A 19224-nucleotide genomic window follows, 5' to 3' on the forward strand; every position below is an offset into this window, starting at 1 on the left:
GTTTAACATTAAAATGATAAATGTTCAGAATTGAAAAAGTGAAAAATCAAGTAAAATCTGGGACAATCACTAATATTTGATTTGTAAACATGAAGTGGGAGATGTTACATTCAGTCATGCTTGGAATGTTTTTTTCATTGAGGAAATACTGGAATTTCTTCATAACAAAAACTACTGTTTTTCTGTTGTTTTTTAACAGCTCACCTGACACACTGTCCTCACTATCGTCAGCAGTTTTGCAGAACTGCTTACATTTCCACCATGAGCAGAAACTGTACACTACACAGTCCAGCAGGCTGACACAGTGTGTTAAAGGTGTTGCAGTGATTTTCTCAGACGCCTCCACGGTTTGAGGATTTCACAGCTCTGACAACCTGCTGTTGTGCTGCGATTAAGATCATAGGTACTTTCAGGTTTGATCTCAGTTTGATGGAGATGTCTTCCATATGTCCACGTTCAGGCCATAATTTAAATTAAAAAAAAACATCCAGGGCTTTTTAGAGTTTAATATACAGAAATGACGAACACAAACAGAGTGGCTATAGGACAAGAGCTAATTTTGGCAGTTTTTCCATTCATTTGTACAAAATAACGATGTGACAAAAAAGAATAACAACATCACAGGGGGAAGTCATAGATAAACGGATAAAACGCTGTCTCCTGTGAGATCCTGCTCGTCGTGTTCAGAGGGGCTGTGACCATGCTTTTTGTGTTCCCAGATATTCCAAACAAATGTAAATATTTTAATTCCTAAGTTAATTCCGAGCCCAACAATAGTAATGAAACAATGTGTAGCAAAGATTCATTGAAGAAAAAAGATATATCAATCCAATTAAAAACACTTCATTGATTATGCTTGTTTTTCTAAAGATAGACAGAAGATACTTGTAGTTTATATATGAATGCATTTACTTGGCTTTTTTGTTTGTTTTTTGTAACCAGATGATTTGTCTTCTCAATTAGAATATCCTGCAAATGCAAAATAAAGACATTTGCCTTTTCTTTCTTCCTTAAGAATTCTTCTTCATTTGGTCTTGCTTTGAATAACTATTATACCTTCTGATCAAGCAAAGTCAGCATTTTTTTTCCTTATCTACCTACAAGTTGGTGATGCTAACGTCTAGTGATGCTGAGATACGTTGATGAAATGCCTCTAATGTTTTTTAATGTGCTGCAGATATAATTTCCATTCATACATAAGCGTGTAAAACTTAAATATCTAAAAGAGTTCTATGTGTGTATTGATTTGGGATTTAACATTGTTTTATTTTGAAATCTATCACCTTATTTTCCTCTTTTGCATCTTTTCGCTTATATTTTCTCACAGGATGTGGTAACACTGTGGACGGGCAGATGGTCTATTTCCAACCTGACGTCTAAAAATATTACATGATAAACACTTTTCCTTTAAGAGTTATACAAATTTGGGCATTTCTTCACTTCCATATATATAGGTTCACACATGACGATTGTCAGTTTAGGAGGGATTTTCATTTTAAATTGTTTAAATGTTTCTTTCTTATCAGTTTACCTTCAGGGTTAAACACTTTTTTAATTGAGCCAAACTTTAGACAGAAAAAAAAGGTGCAATTTTGTGAAAGTATCAGCAATTATTGGGTACTCCTACAGGAAAGCATGGGCAGTCACAGAATGTTAGCAATGTCAGCAGACATGCATGTGAAAAAAATGCATTTTTTTCCAGGGCAAAGTGGCATGTTTGATAAAAAGAACCACTTTCTAAGTCTAATTTAGACAGACTACATATCGGGTTAAAATGTAGTCTGCTTGTGCGTATCTGTCCTTTTTGCAGGCAGATGAGTGAATGTTGCATTGGATACTTTGACTTCACCTAATAAATGACTGATGTTTTTTGGAAGATGGGATAACAAATCTTCAGTCCACGTCCGGCGTGTCCATACAAACGTGATTGTCTGCAGACGAGTCCTTGTAAACTCATGTTGTGTAGACCATTCCTTGTTGCACACAGTGAGTGACAGCTTCTTTATTAAAGTCTGCACTCACTTAATTGGCATAATACAGCCAGTAAATGAGGTTGAAGAGGGAGAAGACGGATGGGAAAATAATCCGTGACCATCTGTCGATGCCGTTCACATCCGTGAGATCAGGAATTTTGATTTTCAACTGTGAAGATCGTCTCTGCAGCCGGGTCTTCTTCAGATGTGCGTTCCTGTCCAGGCTGAGGCGACCTGGATCGTGCACCGCGCTCTGCTTCCTGTACTGGATCCCAGAGTTGTCAAACACCATGGAGGAGGAGTTGTGAGTCTCACTCAGGGTGGTGGTAATCTCATTACTTCCCACCTCGTTGTGGATCTCTAAGGTTGTCAGCAAAATGTTGCCCTGGGAGTCGACCTGGGAACAACAGACGGCAGTGATGTTAAAATGGTTGAGTGGAGACATGAGTGGCGTGCTTCGGAGCTCCTGGCTGACCACTGCGAACAAGCAGTCAGATTATAGCTTCAGAACAAAATTGGGTTTTCTGACAGACCAGTCCTTACAAATCAAAGATTGTATAATGTTGAACAAAACACAACATTTCAAAATGTACTTTAACTATGAATTCTCTCAACAAAAATTACCTGAATGAGAAAAATCAAAAATACAAGATGGACACAATGATGGAAGAAGAGGAAAAGCGAGAGAAAGTTGAGCATGAAAGGAAGTGACAACATTAATGAAAAGCAAAGCTTTACAGAATGCTCTCATTTTGCCACATTTACATACATTTTAAATCGGGATCAGATATTTGTTTTCATTTTATAATGCTGGACTACATTTTCTATGAAGGTTTAAACTTTGAGAGTTCAAACAATAGAGAAAAGTGTGAAAATGATCACGTGTCCCTCAGAAACAGGTATAATGTGTGCAGTGAAGGTTCACAGCCTCAAAACATCTAAAATTATGATTAAAAATATATTTTGAACTTTGCTAATTTCACCAGTCGCAGGTTATTTTTAGAACATATCTGCCGAGATAAATGAGGGAACACTGTACACGAGATAAATCATGGAATTTAAAATGAAATTTTAAAAAAGCATTTTTTTTTACATGTTCTTCTTCAGGGAAGGCCTTTGAGGGACCAAAGCCATTAGAATTGCCAAATGGTTGCAACAGCATAACGTTCGTAGCGCATGGAAAAAAATGTCATTAATGGGAAGTTCCCACAGCCCCAGATCATCACACTACCACCACCGTGTTTGGCTGTGGCTACAATTTACTTTTCTTTTTGAGCGAATACAGAACAACTGCTGTTTCTGGATTGATACAGATTTGTCTTTCTTGTTGGAATTTCCCACCAAAGTTTTCTTTCAAGTGGAATCATGAACTCTGATCTTGTTCACCTTCTATTGTAATTTCCTGATTGAGTTTTCTTAGAAATGTACAATTTTACTCATGTCTGATTCAAAATTTCTATTTTACACCAATCATAAGTATAGAAGCCATGTATTGTTCTCTGAGCTAAAACAGTCTTGTTACAGTGTTCTCTATGTTAATCCATTATGATCACTGGCAGAATAAATATGAAATACTGGTCAAGATTATGGAATTGTGCAAGTAAAGTTAAGGGGGAAAAAATATCTTTAATTCTCTTTCTTAGCCTTCCCTCTGTTGTCTACAATAAGCTAAAGCTAAAAAGGGAAATATTTCTAGTATCTAAAACTTAAAAATAACAGGTTTTGGAAGACTAGCTTTTATCTTCTACCAAAATAAAAGCTGTAGGGTTGACTGAATGTTTTTGCAGAATATTGAAACACATTTTTCTAAAAAATCTAGAGGGTTTGCACTTATTTACGCATCGTAATAAACTGCAACCTTGAATCTAGCCACAGGGGTTGCAAGCCAGTTACTTCTGTGCCGGTCCCAAGCCCGGATAAATAGAGAGGGTTGCGTCAGGAAGGGCATCCGGCGTAAAAATTGCCAAAATAACCATGCGAATCATCCACAACACTTTAGACATACCGGATCGGTCGAGGCCCGGGTTAACAACGACCGCCACCGATGCTGTTAACCTACAGGGTGTCGGTGGAAATTTGACTACTGTTGGTCGAAGAAAGAGGGGAGGCAGAAGGGTCCGTGGCCAGAGAGAGAAGGGAAAAGGCAGGAACATAGGTTTGAGAATAGGGACTCATAACGTTGGCACAATGACAGGGAAAGGCAGAGAGCTGGCAGACATGATGGAGAGAAGGAAGGTAGATGTACTGTGTGTGCAGGAGACAAGGTGGAAGGGCAGCAAGGCACGTAGTATTGGAGGAGGATACAAACTGTTCTATCATGGTGTTGATAGGAAGAGAAACGGGGTAGGAGTGATTCTGAAGGGGGAGTTTGTAAACAGCGTTCTAGAGGTGAAAAGAGTCTCAGACAGGATGATGAGCCTAAAGTTAGAAATTGAAGGGGTGATGGTGAATGTAGTCAGTGGGTATGCGCCACAGGTTGGCTGTGAGTTAGAAGTGAAGGAGAGATTCTGGAGTGAGTTGGATGAGGTCATAGAGAGTTTTCCCAGAGGAGAGAGAGTTGTTATTGGAGCAGACTTTAATGGGCATGTTGGTGAGGGCAATAGAGGTGATGAGGAGGTGATGGGCAGGTTTGGTGTGAAGGAAAGGAATCTGGAGGGACAGATGGTGGTGGACTTTGCGAAGAGGATGGAAATGGCTGTAGTCAACACTTACTTCCAGAAGAGAGAGGAACATAGAGTGACATACAGAAGTGGAGGTAGGAGTACTCAGGTGGACTACATCCTATGTAGACGAGGCCATTTGAGAGAGGTTAATGACTGCAAAGTGGTGGTAGGAGAGAGTGTAGCCAGACAGCACCGCATGGTGGTGTGTAAGATGACTCTGGAGGTCAGGAAGAAGAAGAGAGGGAAAACAGAAAAGAAGACCAAGTGGTGGAAGCTACAGAATGAAGAAACTTGTGAGGAATTTAGGCAGAAGTTGAGGCAGGTCCTGGGTGGTCAGGATGAGCTTCCAGAGGACTGGGAAACTACAGCAGAGATTATCAGGGAAACAGGTAGGAAGGTGCTAGGTGTGTCATCTGGAAAGAGGAAAGACGGTAAAGAGACTTGCTGGTGGAATGAGGAAGTACAGGAATGCGTCCAGAGGAAGAGGTTGGCTAAAAGGAAGTGGGATGTAGAAAGGACTGAGGAAGGTAGACAGGAGTACAAGGAAGCGCAGCGTAGAGTGAAGAGAGAGGTGGCAAAGGCCAAACAGAAGGCTTACGATGAGCTATATGACAGGTTAGACACAAAGGAAGGAGAGAAGGACTTGTACAGGCTAGCCAGACAGAGGGACAGAGATGGGAAGGACGTGCAACAGATAAGGGTGATTAAGGACAGAGATGGAAAGGTGCTAACAACCAAAGAGAGTGTACAGAAAAGATGGAAGGAGTATTTTGAAATAAACTGCAACCTTGAGAATGGTTTGAGTGGTTGTAGGAAATTACAAACACAGAGATACTGAAAACACAACACAGACCATTGGTGATGAGAAGAATAGATATGATGCCAGAGAAGTCGGGATAAAGTTGGACGATCGTCAATGCAGTCAAGATGGTTTGACTGGCGCAACTGATGGAGACAAAAACTCACCCGCTGTGAGTGACGACGCCCTTGTACCTGATTGGACTGTTTTAGAGATGAAAACTTGCAATTGACTCCTTCCAGTAAAGACTAGCCAGAAGACAAAAAGACAGAGGCCTGTATCTGAGCTTTGCTAAAGAGTTAGCCGAGGAAGCAGAGAGCCTAAAAGTGATAAACGCAGATCTACGTCGATTCTCACAGCTGGTAAAATAGCAAAAAAGTCACAGAAATGAAAAAAAATTATACCTCTTATGCTCTTTCTTTCTAGTTTGCAATTTTTACCGCAGCTAAAAACTTTAAATATAAAGTCTCCTGCTGTAAGATTAATATAAAATTGACATTAAGAATAAAATGTTTGAATGACAGACTTGCTAGACAATTGTTTTATTCCTTAGAATTTAAAGATCAATGTGTTTCCTTGCAAGTTTTTCTAGAGTGTTAAAAAAAGCAAATATCAGAAATGAAAAGTGAAGATTAAATTCATGTCACTTTTAGAAGCAGTTATGTGGGCTCTTGACCATCCAGTCACAAATGTGTATCAGCTTCACTGAGTTCTGCTGTCATTCTCACCTTAGGTTTTTCATACTTGCTGCGCTCATTATTTGCCTTCAGCGCCTTCTCAGCCAGCTTCTTCTGCATCTGAGGGCCTCGTCCAAAGAAGATGTAGTTGACAAAGGCATATTCCAGCAGAGCCAGGAAAACGAACACGAAGCAGCCCATCAGGTACATGTCAATAGCTTTGACATAAGGGATTTTGGGTAGCGTTTCCCTCAGATGGGTGTTGATGGTTGTCATGGTCAGCACAGTGGTGATCCCTAAAGACAAGAGAAATGTTTGAATCATTGACTGTATCTCAGAACTGGGTTGTGTGATCCCTTCCCCCCTGTGTCAATAGAAATATTAACTCAGAATAATCACCGCTTAATGGAATTTTCAGGTTCCCACATGCCAATATTTGTATTGCGAAAAAATGGTGACTGAATGGACTTGATTTCATTGGAACCAGAAGCGAGTCATTTTTTTTTATAGGTGACGTCAACTCGCTCCAGTTCTCTTATTCAGTCAATGATTTGAATGAATTTTAGAATAAGAAATGACACACTCCACTCTTGAGTCTAGATTACAGAGGGATTAATTTGATATCTCTGCAGGTGAAGACATGTGGCATCTTGATAGGAATGAACATTCAGCTTAGACAGGCAGAAAACACTCCACCATATGTTCTACAACTCATGCTGCTTACGACAAGCTCAGCAAATACACAACAAGCTGAAATGCATTCTGAATAACATGCACCATCAACGGATATTGTGCTGCCTTTGCATCCTCTGGAAGGTTCAGCAGTGGATGGTGTGTCTATTTTTGTTTATTCAGGATAACATAATTAAAACAAAAAAGCTGCACTGTAAGTTAAGGAAGCTATGAAGCTTCAGGAAGACAGGCAGAAAGGTCAAAGAAAGTAATTCAAAATGAAACCATAGCACTTCAAATGCACTCAGTGGACCTAATATCTCATATTAACTATAGTTGTCTTTATACGTACAGTTAATAAGGTTGCAATATTTAGGCCATTCCTAAACGTAAAGGACTAGAAATTCAAAAAATCCTAATCCGTAGCTGTAAATAAGCTTGACTTGCTCAGGGGTACTATGTCAAATCTTAACTCTATTGAACTCACTGTCACTAACATGTTTGTCTACATTGGGGAATGAAACTGAAACAAACAAAAGGTTTTCCAGATAGCGGAGCCAGTTAGTATGACATTCCAGACAAATCATGCATTTTGTGGTACAAGCACTAAATTTGTCTTGGATGTACCTTAATGCTGCCACCAGGTTCAATTTGCGCATAGTTTACGGGTGAAAACTGTTCATACGTGAATATACGTGGAAAAAGTGAGACAAGTTGCGGTTCTTTGTGTGAAATTTTCACAGATGTATCACAAATGAACCACAGAAAAACCTCAGAATAAGTACAAATAAAACACACAAAGAACACGCAAACCATTGAATTTCTTCACTTTGACATTCAGAACACTGAGTAGAAATCACGTTGTGTCACGACCATGGTCAGCACCAGCCGCTGGCCCTCGCAATGCTTTGTTGTAATTAAGCAGTCGGATTCCCCAATCCACACCAGTTCTAAACAGCCAGGCAATGCCCAAGGCAACCTGCCAGAGGGCGACCCCTGCCGAGACAAGTGACCCCCCCAGCGGGCGTCCAGAGTCGCATCTGCGCACGACGTAACTGGCCAAAATCCTCCAACCTGCCCTAAACGCCGGACAGTGCACTGTGAGAGGGGTAGGACTCATCAAATGCGTTATTCTCAACCGACCAAAAATTTTGACCAGCTCAAAACCAAATTCACGACCCATTGGCCCAAAACCTTGACGGACATCGTCGCCCATCAATGAATGTCAATGTCCGTCCGTCAGACATCCGCGCACATCAATGAATGAATGAAATACCTACTGTATATCATGCATCTAGCACAAAAGACCAAATTTCATACCTTGAAAATGCGCAAAATGTACATAGCGGTGGTGTAACACAACCTATATTTAGCCATGAAAAAAAATCCAAAAAGGTGGCCATTTGTAAAGATGGCGGCCACACACTCAATTGTTACAAAAATATTTAATGTGTGTTTGCTCCCGTCTCAACAAAATAATCTGTTTATGCATAAAATTCAGCCTTTACAACTAAAGGTGGAACCTTTACTATTATATGTGTATTATAACTATCATATCTGTATAAATATTTTAAAATCTTGGATTTTCTATGGGCTAACAGACTCCCTTCTGAAAGAGGGGATCCTATGGTACATCCATGCCAGCTTTGGTGCTTTTACCACAAAATGCATGATTATTTTAATAAATGACTCCAATATGTATGATCCTGCAGACATTTTTCTAAAACCTCTTTCTTTTTTGTAAAAGAGGCAAATTGATCTCATCTTGATGCATGAATTTCTTACACAGACAGTTCTCGGAGAGCTGAATGAGGATTTTTATTAACCAGCTGAGGCTCGTTTAATAGCCAACTCGTGAGCTCAGAATTACACGAACAGTGGACTTGGAGTTTCCAGAAAATTTCTACTTATTGGGCTGTGAATACCAAAAGACAACATCATTTACACTGACTATTCTTGTAAACAAAACCCTGTGTTAATGGACCATTAGTTTTAGTTCTACAAGTCAGTGGAAAGTGTGAGACTGAGCATTAACCACACTGCAGGACAAGCCTGAAACAGAACAAACAAGGCTCTTCCCTGATTAATATTAACTGACTTCAGTGAGACTCAAATGGGAAAATAACCCAACAATATTGCTTTGCATGCACAATGAAAGAAGATTTAAACAATCATCTGAAATATTATATTTTATGATTATGTTGTTTCAGCCTCATGTATTGCACGCTAAAATCTTGTGCAAAATTTACAGAGAGAAGAAAAAATCTCAGGTAAATCCTTCAGGATGAAGGGGGAATTTTTAAAACAAATTCCTTATATGTAAATTATTTTATTGACATGTTCAAAAAGTCAAAATACAAATTTTTTTGTTTCCATATTGTATGTTTCTTCAACCTAAAACCTAACCATAAAAACATTTTCAGGAAAAAATGGAAAATCAGTTTGCTGGGCACAAGAGTGAAACCAAAGGTGTTCACTTTTCTTTAAGTGTTTCTTTCTGTGAAACTCAACAACGTGGTTTTTTTTATTACTGAATTACAATGACACCAAGCTGCAGTGGATTTAGTTTGCTTTTCCTTATCTGTCAATATTTAGTTCCTTTAGAACTGTTTTTTTCCTGCTTTTTAAATCCAGGATCATTTTAAAGCCAGGAGTCTGCATAAAAACAGTCGTTCCCCACACATTGCAACAATTTCTGTGCAAACAAGCAATGAAAATGCAGTTTTACATCCACTTAGATAAACATAAAAACCTCCCACTGATGTGACAGCGGCCACAGAAGACAAACTTACAAGCAAGGACTTTCAGTTTTCAGGGTCTAATACTTCCTAAGTTGAAAAAAAAACTTTTTTTCAAAAGGATTGACCTCAAGCAGTCATATTTCATGACATTTCACTGTAGATTCAGTAGCAGGTCTACAGACATTTGTACTCAAGATTTCTGGAACGAGCGAGCCTATCAGTCAAAAGGAATCTCACTAAAACTAAAGCCCTCAGACATTTTCTGCTCTGTGGCTAAATGTTCAAAGCACCCCGTCTTCGTCCCACATTTTCTAGCACTTCTCCATTTCAATCTAAGAAACAGCAGGTATAACTGCTAAAAGAAAAGACTACGTAAAAGCAAAAACATAAAAAAAATCATGTGCTGAAAGAGAAAAGACGCTGTAAAGTTATATATTCCTTTACCTTTTGTTATATTCATACAAACATTTTTTTCTGTAAGACCTGCAGACTTTTTTTTTTTTTTTACTGTATGCATCAAATCGTACCTAATGCAACTCTGGCAGCTGAGGCGTCATAATTTATCCAGAATGACACCCATGATAGGATGGTGATGAGGATGGAGGGCATGTACGTCTGCAGGATGAAGTACCCGATGTTTCGCCGCAGCTTGAAGCTCAGAGACAGTCGAGGGTAGGCACCTGCAGGGAGAGATGGAGAATCTATCAGCCTTGATTTTGGTGAAAGAACGTCATGTTTCTGTATTTCCAAATACTTTGACCAGACTTGCACATCAACTTGATGCTCTTATGTTGGTGTGGTGTGAAAAGCCGATCATAATTAGCTCTAATAACAAGAATTATAAAACATTTTCCCACCTAGAATGAATTCAGCTGTGAAAAGAAATGGCTGTTTTCTCACTTTCTACACCCTTCCACAAAAATAAATCATGATGCTTTTCTTTGTCTACTTATCTAGAGCTTGAAAAAAAACAAGAATTGCTGCCTCTCTAATGCTGATAGAAGTATATTATTCCTGCATATAAAAAAATATGGGGGTTTCTGTGACTTGTTTAACTATTTTTAACATAAAAACAGCAATTTTTGAAGGTCAAAAAAGCTGCATATTCTCTGATAATTCCCATTCTCCTTAAAGTCCCACTCGGATCTATTATCTTTTGATCTATTGTTAAAACATCCCCAATAGTCTTTCAATAATGATTTTTAGCCAAAATCCAAAAAACCTGTGTCGTTTTCTAGAACATAATCTCTGCAGAGCAGCAGTAGTTCATCAAAAATTCACCTCTGAGTTGTTGGCAGAACTGTTGGCACGGAGTACGTTTGAGCTGATTTCCCATCATCCCTTTGATTACACTCTACCATTAGCTTACAGTCCCTCACACCCCCATTGCAACAAAGCCAGTGAGCAATATTAGAGCTATCGAATCAGTTTTGAGCCAGATGCAAGCTTGGACGAGGACAACGAGGACGTTCATGGATCTAGTTGTCTACAACTAACATTTGATTAAAGAAATTCTCAGAAACACAGTTGATTAAAGTCAGGAAAAACCATTCCTTGTCTCTCATAAACTAGCACTAAAGGAAAACAAATCCATATATTTCAAATCTAAGTGAAATCCCCAAATGTTGGATTTATTTATTCGGTTTGGAAAAAAAGCAGGATAATAAATTGAGTAAGCTGTGAGTGCAAAATTAATATTTTTGAACCATAAAAAATAGTTTTTCAAGCTCAATTTCAAATATAAATCCCCCCACCCCCCACTGTCACATACCAGTGGAAAAGACTACGTTCCTGGAGACCAGTTTGTAGTCGACTATGGAAAACTGAGGGAGCTCAATGCGAGTCACGCCGGTCACAGCAGTGTCTCCTCCTTTCCAGTAGAACTCAATGTCATCTGTGGTGTAACCATCTATGAGGAGGCAAGGAGAGGGTGTCACAAATGGAGACTTGCTGAAAAATCCATCTGCTTCTTTCTGCTGCATTACAAAAACCAATCAGCAACAGATTTACAAGAAGCTATTTGTAAATGTTTGAGGGTGACTTTTGATACATGCTCAGAATCAAGAACTGTCAATAGTTTCTTGGCAGCACAGAGGGTCAAAGATGTCATCGTGACTGATGATGCGAGCGTAATCCCTATCGTGATTAACGGAGGAAATCTCTTTTTGCCTAAAATGGGTGGATGAAGTCATTTTAGGCGTGGAAGGGTGCATGTAGGCGTGGAAGGGTGCATGTAGATTCGTTATTCAGAGATATAACAAATTGAAAAATGTTAAGCAATGCAGCTGCCTGTCCAGTTTCGAGATGAGGCGTGGCACAGCTTCATTCCTACTTTGAGGAACCACAAATTAAGTGTGTGTGCTGTTGTGCTCTACAGAGCACAAAAACTCACAGCTCTCGATTTCCAGAGTGCAGTTCTGCTCGTCCAGCGGGTATCGCCTCAGATCCATCATGCAGGCAGCAGTCGTCGTGATTCTGAATCATGACATAAACAAAAGTAAGACATGGTCAAATCCAGCGGACAAAGATCCAAATCTACAGTTTTCGTTAACTCAAGAAATCATGCCTGTACACAGTAAAGATATGATTTGTAGGTCAAAATATATAGTCCAAAGAAAGTATCACATTGATTATGCAAAGTTTTTCCTCTGTTATTTAATCTGTTGAGAAGCGCCTAAACCCATTTTTCTGTCTCTTGTGTTGTAATACCAAAAACCCAAATGCATCAGTCTTAATCTCTTCTGTGCGTTTTACCTGAATACAGTGTAACACTTGAACATAAACAGTATGACTCAAACTCTCTAAAAGAGTTTGGTTGTAGTCCCTCTCCGATCACCTTTTGATCCATCTTAGAGTTACAGTTTTGATCCAGACTACACCTCAGACAAAGACGTACATTGTGACGAGGTTCTTCTTAGCAGTGAATAAATAAATCCCTCTAAAATAAGATGACCAAGCCAGCAGACTCCACATTTCAAACAATGGGATTTTGTTGTTCCCAAAACAACAATAAAAGAAATACTTCAACTGATTCTGGGAGAGCCTGTTGACACCACTGCAACCAAGACTGCTCTCCCTCACCCCACATAAAAGCTTAGCCCCTCGCACAGGCCAATTAAACAAACACTTCTTTAAAACAAATTTTTGCCTTGCAACCTGGAGGATTCATAAAAAAACTCCAAAATTACATTTAACACAAAAAAACTATAGTAACGGATGAAATACAGGAATGTTTGAAACAAAATCAATTAGACAGACAGGAAAACAAAGTAAAATAACGATTCTGACATGTGAAGTCACTTCCTGTTTCCTGTGGACATGTATGCTGATGTGTACAATGCTCTGGTTTGGCTGTTTGTGAAGAGAAACTTAAATGGTGAGTAAGATTCAGTTTAAACCAAGTGTGCACCCTGATAGTTAAACAAAATATGAAATGTGAATGATTTGTCAGCCTGGGTGTGTGCATGTGTCCGGTGCAACTATAAACTGCTACTGTGCTGGGAGAAAAGAGACGAGACAAACAATTCAGGCGCTGTCCTGCAACCTGTGACGCCACTTCGTCACATACATCTTTTTGTCTGCAAGATGATCCATCAAAATGGAGCGGAGCAGGACCTTGTGGTCTGCTGTAGTAGCATCTACGTCACAGCTACAAGCTTTTTCCAACGGCCTTCTGTCGTCTGCTCCTGATTTACAACAATTTGAACGAAGAAACAGCAATTTTAAGCGTAGTTTTCTTCATATATCACTTTATATATCTCTATGGAGATATATAAAGATCTCCACTGTCATTAGAAGTTTGCTACAAAAGCATATTAAAAACACGAAAAATTCTATTTTCGTTGGAGTGGGTCTGTAACTCAACAGTCACATTAGTGCTGTTCACATAGGAAAAACACTTAAAAAAATTAAGATGCCATTTCTAAAAAATGTTTTTCTTTCTCAGTTAATTTAGCTTTTTAGAAATGCCCCTGTTGTGACATATAGCTTGTCATTAATCTGTTTCCAGGTAACATATTACAGGTATGAAGCAGGATTACAGTCAGATAACATGACAAAGTTCCTGGAAAAAAACATTTTGCTGCCTTCAAGATGTTGAAGTAAGAGTGAATGCCACTTCAGTGTAATACTTTTAAATTCATAATACCAGTAATTTGTTCTGTTCTAACAGCTAAAATGTACCAACTGGAAAAAAAACAATATTTTTATGCAAGTATAGCTACTACTGAATTGTATCCAAGATATTTTATGGATTTATGTCAAGGAAAGTGAAATAAGTTATTTCTACTCATAGGGAGAATAGAAAAAAAGAACAACTGTCGTAGAATGTCTGAAAGAATGTATTTTTATCTTGGTTTTATAGCTTAAAGTGCACCCATGTTATGCTTTGACCCTCCCCCACTGCTTTTCTGCATTAAGACACACCCCGGCAGCTCACATTGCGCATCGGATAGACCAATTAGCATACTGCATTTTCCAGTAAGGTTCAAATACATTAACAACTGATCCACACAGGGGGACGTCCCAGACTGTCGTTAACCACTTGAGAGAATAAAGAGAATTTCTTATCCTTCTGGGCCACTCTGTCTATTCCAAAAGAGAAACATTGGCTTGGTAAACTAATTATGTGCATAACCTAATTTTGTATTTGATCCTGTATCGAATACTGTTATTCTTAAAACGTAATCTTCTCTTGAATGCCCAACTCGGTTGCCTTGTGTTGCAGCGTCCAGTCTGAGACTGGAAGGTTGTGAAGTGAGTTCAAATCTGCGGTTGAGTCACGCAAAGCCTCCCTGTTTGACGCTCATCATTAAGGGGTTTTAAACCACCAAAGAGTTCCCAACTGCGGCTGTGTCTGCAGCTCACTGATCTACCAGGGGATGGGTAAAATCCAGAGAGCAAATTTCACACATCCAGGTGTTTAACAACTAATGAGGCTTTAATTTACTATAAAAGACCAGGGCGCAACAAAACAACCCCAAATTTCTTTTCAGCATTCAAACTAATACAGTTTCATTGCATTTTACTTTTATGTGCATTGTACAAGTTTATCAGATATTTTCTCTATTAACATTGCACAAAGAAAAAAAAAAAGTGTTGTGTGTTATATGTTGCAGTTCTTACCTGAGACCATAGAGAACTGTGCCATCCGGGTGAAGCCGAATCATCCGGTTCTTGACTGTCACACCGTGCACAAAAGACTTCTTGTCATTGAGAAAGTACGTGTCTGGGACCCAGAGCTGGTCTGCTACTCTGTTGTCCAGAGTCAGGTTGAGCGGGATCCCCAAATAGGCCAACCTCTTATCTCTCCAGTATTGTTGGAAGTACATGGTTAGTGTGTAGTCCTGTGGAGTAAAGGACAGTCAATTAGGTGCAAGATCAAGTAACTTTCCTTTCTTAGTTTCCTTTCTGAAGGTTGGTATTTTTGAATTATCCGAACTCAAGGCAAACGAAAGGTGATCAAGTCTGAGACCCCTTTTTTTTAAAAAAGTTATGTGATCAATGACATAAACATGTATTTTAGTTTTACAAAAGCTCACAGTCTTCTCAAAAAAACCTGGCAGCATCTGTCAAACATCAATGCACATCTCGGAGCACTAATTTTCCGTGCAAGGGTGTTTTCTAATTTCTAAAATAACTAATTGTAAAACACAGTACCATAGGCATCAATGATTTACTATCATTTTATTTCCAACTAAGTTGATCCGTCACACCGAAAAGCTTTTCCAGTCCTTTGGCGGAGCGCTTTACAAACTCTCTGAGTTTGTGAACTTCTTTTAAATAAATAAGCAGGTCCCTGCAGGAAATAATGAAAAAACAAACAAAAAAAAAAAGCATCACTGCTAGATAATGGCATATTGAGAAGAAAAATGACACAACTTATCAAATGCAAAAGCTTGTTTTGTGATTTTGTTTTTAATAAAAAATCAAAGGTTATGTCATTTGACGGCAGAATTCTGATGCAAAAAAAGTTGGTTTTTCATTCCTGATTTATTTCCCCAGACTTCGATGCATTGATATAAATGCAATGTGCAAAAAAAGACTGTCAACCTCGTAGTACAGATGGAGCTGTTCTTTTTTTTCTTTTTTTACGAGATGTTTCACTCCCCCACCCTCCCCATTCTCTCCTCGTCCTCTGCGAACAGAAGACGCCGGCCCACATACAGCAGAGGTGTGAGCGGATGAATCAGCTTTATGCAACAGCTCTTCCGCTCCAGAGATGGAGCTTATCTAAAGCACACTCACAGCTCCACACGGCATGTATGGACCAGAGCTATCTTAGTCTTTCTGAGATCTTCAGATCCCACAGAAGCAGCTCACCTTCAACGCCAAGAACATCTCAGAAACAAGGCTGCACCACAACAGACTTTTCACACTGCGCTGCCCGCCCACCTGCTCCACTGAACAACCTGCAGCGTGCTACAGGAATCTATTCCAAGCTTCGCCCAATCCCCAACAGTGGCTGTGAGCCTGTGGGAACCACACTGGAGGGCAGTGTTGGCAGTTTTTATGCTATCAATGCCACTAGCTGCTTGAAAAGTAACAAATCATGTCGCGTATCTGCAATTGTGCAATCATCCAACAAGTAAGCATTTTCATTAATGATATTCTCAAATGTTTTGAAGTTTATGTAAAAGGTCAAACCAAATGGGATTGAAAAGAAATCACCCTAACTGTTCCTTGTGTCTGTAGCAGCCATTCACCAAAATGTGCCCCCCCCCTCCCCCATACAGTGATGCAAAAAGGCATTTGAACAACCTGTGATTTTGCAAGTTCACTCACTTAGAAATCATGGAGGGGTCTGACATTTTGATTGTAGGTGCATGACCTCTGTGAGAGACATAATCTAAAAAAATAATCTGGAAATAACACTGCATGATTTTTAAAAATAATGTATTTTTATGCTACTGCTGTAAATAAGTATTTGAACAGCTGAGAAAATCGATGTTAACATTTGGCACAGTAACCTTTGTTACATTGTTGATTCCACAGATCAAAGGTTTCCTATAGTTTTTCACCAGGTTTGCACATACTGCAGGGGAGATTTTGGCCCACTCCTCCATACAGATCTTCTCTAAATCAGTCAGGTTTCTGGGCTGTCATTGAGAAACACTGAGTTTGAACTCCCAAAGATTTTCCATTGGGTTGAGGTCTAAAGACTGGCTCGGCCACTCCATAACCTTGATCTGCTTCTTACTAAGCCACTCCTCGGTTCTCCTGGCTGTGTGCTTCAGGTCATTGTCATGTTGGAAGACCCAGCCATGCCCCATCTTTGGGGCTCTAACTGAGGGAAGGAGGTTGTACCCCAAAATCTTGCAATACATGGCCCCGGTCATGGTACTCATCATACTTCTTCCTCACAGCGAGTGGAATTAAGACCCAAAAGTTCTATTTTGGTCTCATCTGAACACATGACTTTCTCCCATGACTCCTTTGGATCATCCAGATGGTCATTGGCAAACTTTAAACAGGCCAAGATGCGCTGGTTTAAGCAGGGGAACATTCTGTGAAATGCATGATTTCAAACAATGGTCCCCAATCTTTTTAACACCATGGTCCCATATGACGTCAGACGTAGGTTTCCGTGGCGGATGATTATTGTAGCAATGCTACGACAAAGGGACAGAGACGTGACAAGGGGAACTCCGAGCTTTTAATTTGACACTTGTGAAATTGTACATCGCACAGGTTTCATTATACAGAATACAGATACATGGATACAGACTCTAACAATCCCCCCCATAAACAAGACTGCTGCTAAACGCACCTTGTCACTATCACACTGGATGCTGGTCTCTATTTTATTTTATTTTATTCTATTTCACTTCTTTAATTTTTTATTCATGTTATTTTATTGCTATTTTTTATTATTGCTGCTTTCTTGCACTGCCATGCTAGTGAGAAACATCTTGTCTCACTAGTGTATTTCTTTCTCTGCAAATACTATGTGTGGACTGACCATAAACAAATCTTCAAACTTGAATCTTGAATTATCCTCTCCCCTTCCCACTCTCATAGCGCAAAAAAGAAGTATCTATGAAATGTAGCGTTCTTTTTTTTTTGGAAGTCGAAGGCTCCTCTTCTGTCTCCTGGCTCTGCGTCAAGACTGACTTCGACAGATCTAACAGAGAATCGGGCAATTTTTCAAAATAAAACATCTTTCAGATTCCGAAATAAATAAAATGGACTGCACTGTACTGTAAATTATTTATTATTTCTGTGCAGCCCGGTACCAAATGACCCACGGACTGGTACCGGTCCAGGCCCCTGGGGTTGGGGACCGCTGTCTTAGTGTGTTACCAACAGTAACCATGGAAACGGTGGTCCCAGCTATTTTCGGGTCATTGACCAGCTCCTCCCGTGTAGTTCTGGGCTGAGTCCTCACCTTTCTTCGGATCATGGAGACCCCATGAGGTGAGATCTTGCATGGAGCCCTCGTCTGAGGGAGATGGTCAGTCATGTATAGCTTCTTCCGTTTTCTAACAATTGCTCCAACAGTGGATCATTTTTAACACCAAGCTGCTTGGCCTTTGCTCCGTAGCCCAGTCCAGCCTTGTGGAGGTCTATAATTTAGTCTTTGGTGTCTTTGAATCGCTCTTTGGTCTTGTCCATGTTAGTAGTTGGAGTCTTACTGATTGTAGGGGGTGGACAGGGGTGTAGCTAACCAGCCTTAAACAGGTGCTTCTAATTTAGGATAATAAGTGGAGTGGAGCTGGACTATTTAAAGGCGGACTAACAGGTCTTTGAGGGTCAGAATTTTAGCTGATAGACAAGAGTTCAAAAACCTATTTGCAGCAGTAGCGTACAAATAATTTATTTAAAAAATTGTGCAATGTGTTTTCCAGATTTTTGTTTGGATGTCTCTCACAATGGACAGACACCTACCATGAAAACGTCAACCCCCTCTGTAATTTCTAAGTAAGAGAACTGGCAAAGTCACAAGGTGTTCAAATACTTCAATCACACTCACTAATATATAGAAAATGAGCCTCACTGGTTAAATGTAATAACAGTTCATGTAAAGGGCCAATATTTTGTATTTTACTTTCAATAGCTCTCAATAATCAAAGATCGGATTAGAATTTAACTGGTGACATGGTCCAGAAAAACTTCATATAATTAAATCAATTGATTACACACTTTCAGTCAGAATAAATCATTTTAACAGCTCAGTGGCCATGTGGTAGAGTGTCCGCCCTGTGACTGTAAGGTCGTGAGTTCAAATCCAGGCCGAGTCATACCAAAGACTCTTAAAATGGGACCCAGTGCCTCCCTGCTTGACACTCAGCATTAAGAGCTTAAACCACCAAATGGAGACCGAGCGCGGCTGTGTCTGCAGCTCACCGCTCCCCCAGGGAATGGGTCAAATGCAGAGAACAACTTTACAGATAATGGGACTTTAACTTTAACATGTGCAGAACTATCTAAAATACCGGAAACGAAAAGAAGAAGAAATGGCGTGTTCCGTTGTAAACAAACAAAGCTGCATTATAGAGCGAGATGATCTTCTAAATGGGATTTTATTATTGTGAAGATGATTATTAAGTGCCTGTTAGATTATAATTTTCTAAATCCGTACGGGCAGTGCTTTATTCTTGGCCGCATGGACCCGGAAGAAGGATTTGGTTAATATATATAACAAGATTTAGCTTTGGATGTACTAGAAATCTATCCGGTCAATGCCGCAAAGTGGCTCCA

The 19224-nt window shown here is 39.6% G+C and overlaps 1 protein-coding gene across 6 annotated transcripts in view; it reads right to left on the minus strand.

Moving 5' to 3' along the window:
* Positions 1–488: 488 nt before the first annotated feature.
* The window catches only part of gabrb3 (gamma-aminobutyric acid type A receptor beta3 subunit), a 55228-nt gene continuing 36492 nt past the window's right edge, over positions 489–19224 (minus strand). For 3 of the 6 annotated variants that reach the window (XM_023954489.1, XM_023954490.1, XM_023954488.1), the window contains 7 exons: positions 14650–14870; positions 11918–12000; positions 11297–11434; positions 10053–10205; positions 6164–6408; positions 5603–5683; positions 489–2370 (listed from right to left, as the gene is read on the minus strand). In XM_023954489.1, the coding sequence (XP_023810257.1) occupies positions 2023–2370; positions 5603–5683; positions 6164–6408; positions 10053–10205; positions 11297–11434; positions 11918–12000; positions 14650–14870 (1269 nt within the window). In that variant the 3' untranslated portion in view covers positions 489–2022. The remainder of the gene's footprint in view (positions 2371–5602; positions 5684–6163; positions 6409–10052; positions 10206–11296; positions 11435–11917; positions 12001–14649; positions 14871–19224) is intronic. The other 3 variants (XM_023954492.1, XM_023954493.1, XM_023954491.1) reach the window with 2 other exon arrangements.

The sequence above is a fragment of the Oryzias latipes genome, chromosome 4 (assembly GCF_002234675.1).
Source record: "Oryzias latipes chromosome 4, ASM223467v1".
NCBI lineage: Eukaryota > Metazoa > Chordata > Actinopteri > Beloniformes > Adrianichthyidae > Oryzias > Oryzias latipes.